General features: G+C 37.9%; 2 protein-coding genes across 4 annotated transcripts in view; one reads left to right on the top strand and one right to left on the bottom strand.

Annotated features, from left to right (window-relative positions):
- Positions 1-1,950, top strand: part of LOC106940422 (cyclin-H) — a 19,405-nt gene extending 17,455 nt beyond the window's left edge. The window contains exon 12 of the mRNA XM_015023168.1: positions 1,939-1,950. The gene's annotated coding sequence lies outside the window, so the exon portion shown is untranslated. The remainder of the gene's footprint in view (positions 1-1,938) is intronic.
- Positions 1-3,680, bottom strand: part of rasa1a (RAS p21 protein activator (GTPase activating protein) 1a) — a 36,466-nt gene that overhangs the window by 14,825 nt on the left and 17,961 nt on the right. For all 3 annotated transcript variants that reach the window (XM_015023164.1, XM_015023165.1, XM_015023166.1), the window contains exon 2: positions 480-632. In XM_015023164.1, coding sequence (XP_014878650.1) covers positions 480-632 — 153 coding nt within the window. The remainder of the gene's footprint in view (positions 1-479; positions 633-3,680) is intronic.

Genomic DNA, 3,680 nt, shown 5'->3' with positions numbered 1-3,680 from the left:
AATTGGGGTTTTTTTTTTTTTTTTTTTTTTTTTTTTTTTTTTTTTTGCTTAGCAAAAATAAAATTATTTACGCTCACCCAATCACCGGAAAAATCTTTTTTGTATTTACAGCCATCAAACCCTTCGTAAGACTGAACAAGAGTCTGAGATTTGACATGAATAAAAACATTTTTTGCTAACATTTCTGTGTCCATTGTGAGTGTTGATGTTACAGAGAACCAAGACATTTTCAGAATATTATGTTGATTATGGCTCAAGCCTGCCAGCTAATACGCTGCCATATTTAGGCCAAATCAATCAGGACAATTCCACAAAATAGCTTTAAAATTGAAAATCTTGTTGCAGAACAGAAACTCCTGAAAGTGTCTGTGTAATGTATGAAATATAAATACTCTGTGCTAATACTCCAAATTAGCATGCACTGCGGCTAATTTTAATTGTTCCAACTAATAAAAACCTTTTAAAGCACTCTGACGTACCTGAAATGGTTGACCACATTGGTCATACTGAGGAAAGACAGGACAAATGAACCGGGCCGGCGGTCACTCTCCCTGATGAGGTAGCTGCCAGGGGTCCGGGCCTGGCGTAAACGCTCCTCTGCAATGGTTCGGTCTAGTTTGCCATGGTACCACCTGAAGACGACAAATAGCAAAATAAATAAAGGAAGAAAAAAAAAAAAAAGACATAACACTGATAAGTTACTACTTTTAAATGGAAGAATAAACTACATGAAGCCCTTAAAATGTAAATGCAGGAGCTATTCTTTGAGTTTTAACTACCAAATGTTAAAAGTTTAACATGTTTTTCTATTTTTTTTTTCTTTTGACAACTTCCTCTTCTAAAAATAGGTCAAAAAAGTTAAAAAAAAAAAAGTATAGCAGTAAGATAGAACGAGGTGCAGCAGCAGCAGCAGAAGCTCTTTTCACAAGAGACCTAAGTGGCTTCCACTTGGTTTAGGGAGCACAGGTCTGTGCTTGTAAAGAAAACATGATAAAATATGCTTTCAATCATTAGGCTGCTGATAGTGAGCTGACAAAGAAAGCACAACCAGCAGGAGAACTGCTGGGATTTTTCTATCATTAAAATGAGAAACGGTGCAGTTGTACAGAACAAGAATAAACAGAAATAGCATCAACATGGAAGAAAATTTTTAAAAAAGTAAACAGGCTAGATTTTAGTGGCAACTGTATTACACACACACACACACACACATACACACACACACACATTACCTAGAAGTAGGCCAAGAACGACTCAAACAACCTCCAGTTGCAACAACCAAAATGATAAAATGCAACATGAAAAACAAGATTCAGCTGTGATTGCTTCTGCTTCAAGCCAGTCTTGGTAATCCATGTTGAGCCTGCGTAAGACGTGCAGGGTTCAACTCTGCATTGATGCGCCTTGACAGGGAGATGCTCAACTTTAACAAGCTGCTCAGTTTTCCTGCTCCAGGTTCAGGTTTCCAGGTTCAATTCCTGCTGCTGATGTGAAGCAACCAATTAGACTTTTACAGTAATAATATCAGAACACATTTAAATGTTAAAAACACAACGAAGCTGCCCTTCTCCGTTAGGTTTACAACCCAGTTTCATAGTAAGAGGTTGGTGCAAACACAGCTGATGTATGAGTAAGAACTGTATTAGCCATGCAGGAGCAGGTCAACCCGACACAATTTCTAAACCATCTCCACCAAATGAAAAAGTTTAAAATGCATTAGAAGTTGGCTGATGACAAGAAAAGCCGATCACTAAATCAAGACTGAATACTAGAAGAAGAAAAAAAGCATGATTGAAATTAGTCATGGCATGATAGTAACAATATTTTTATTTTTTTTTTAATTAGCCATTTGCAAACCCCAAAAACCATCTGTGGCATTTATTTTGCCATCTGGACTGCCTCAAATTTTTACTGCCTACCGTTAGCGGTCACTAAAAGATGAAACAGTTGCTAGTATTGTTGTCTCAAAACTAGAATTTCCTTTTTAAGTAAAAATAACATTGTCACATGTACTTAAGTCAGTTGTTTAAACTTGTTTATATGTTACTGTGAAATCGTTAAAAACCATTTACCAGGTTTAAGTTTCAAAGACTTATCAAAGGAAGGATTGTGATTTGTTGAACTGCCTTTCTGCTTGTGAAACGTTTTTTTTGTTTTTTTTTGTTTTGCTGGATGGCAACTTTGGTGTTGACTTTTCCAGTGACTTTGCCCACTGCAAACACATCAGTGTCCAGTATTTGTGAATGTTGAAAACTCATGTGAGCAGAACGGTGCAGTGGTCCCGCTCTGTCTGTGCTCCCTGAAACTTAAAGGAAACCCCAACATCAAGCACACGTCAAAAAGACGTGACTTTCCATTACCCCACACCGACGGCACCTGGTATCGACCGATCCGCTTTGAACCCGCTCCATTCAGAAGCCTTGACACTTCTGATAACACTTTCCAAGGCTGGCACACTTCAGTGCAACTCCTCTAATGTGGGTTAAAGGTGACAACTTGCATCATGTTAGGAACAGGTAATGTGGACATAAACATTTCTGGTATGCGCCAAGAAGAAAAATATATATATTAAGATTTCACCAATCTTTTGACTACAAATGTCACTGAGCTAAAGCCTCATCAGCTTACTTCTCTTCATAGTTGATATTTTATGCAGTGCAGGCATTCTGCTAAACATTTCATTTCCTATGCCTGCTTTGCCTTTCAAGGGCCACAGTGACTTAAAAAAAAAAAGTGTGTAAAATTTTCTTGCAGACCTATAGAATAAGAGTAATTTACATGACTTAATAATTGAGAGACGCAACAGGATGGTATAAAGTGACAAACAATTACAAAGTGTTAGCGTTTTTTCTGCTTTGAAAACAGACTCCATAATATATATGAATAGCCTTTTCCAGCTATTGGATGCAAGAGGAAAAAAAAAAAAAAAAGCTCTCAAAAGGCAAGATTTTATTGAAAACGTTGCTCTTAGCCAACATATGATGTCACAGGCAGATGGAGCCTGAAAGTGTGGCACAAAATTAATTAGCTAACAGTTCAATTTTATTTTTTTTTCTCCATGAAATACATATTGCTTACAACAGTATGATAAATTTGCAATCCATGACATTGGGGGAAGCAAATTTCTACCCATTTAATGCCTGCAAGGAAATAGAAGCAAACATGCAAAGAAACAGAGCCGAGTGTGACGCTTCCAGCCGAACAAGCGTTCAAGCACAGTGAAGGCGACGGAAGATGAGCTGTGTCATTGGCACACAGTGATGATCCTAGACGGCGGTAATAAGAGACACCCATCAGCACACGTTCAGGCATGAACAGCACAGTCATGCTGGGCTTGTAATCAACATCCTGATGCAATTTCACAGAACAACACACAGATCTTCATGACCTGGAAAGTTGATTCGTAAACTAAACGGACTGTAAACCTCAACCATGGAGATCACAGTGTATGGTTCTTAGGGCTGTAGGATAATATTGATATCGCGATATATATCGATATTTTCGTTCCTAGAAAAAAATCGATATTCATCAGCAAGTATTGTAACATCCAACTGTCATCTTGCTCACTCACTGCTTGCTTCACTGGGAGAGTGATTAGTGTCGAGGTTAAAAAGGTATCAAACTATTCAGAGCAGGGTGCTTGGTGCACTTTATTTACTTTATAAATCCATGTAAGCTAC

The sequence above is a fragment of the Poecilia latipinna genome, unplaced genomic scaffold, assembly GCF_001443285.1.
Source record: "Poecilia latipinna isolate Pla-1442-1.1 unplaced genomic scaffold, P_latipinna-1.0 Scaffold3219, whole genome shotgun sequence".
In the NCBI taxonomy this organism is placed as follows: domain Eukaryota; kingdom Metazoa; phylum Chordata; class Actinopteri; order Cyprinodontiformes; family Poeciliidae; genus Poecilia; species Poecilia latipinna.
This window is presented reverse-complemented; position numbering and strand designations above follow the sequence as displayed.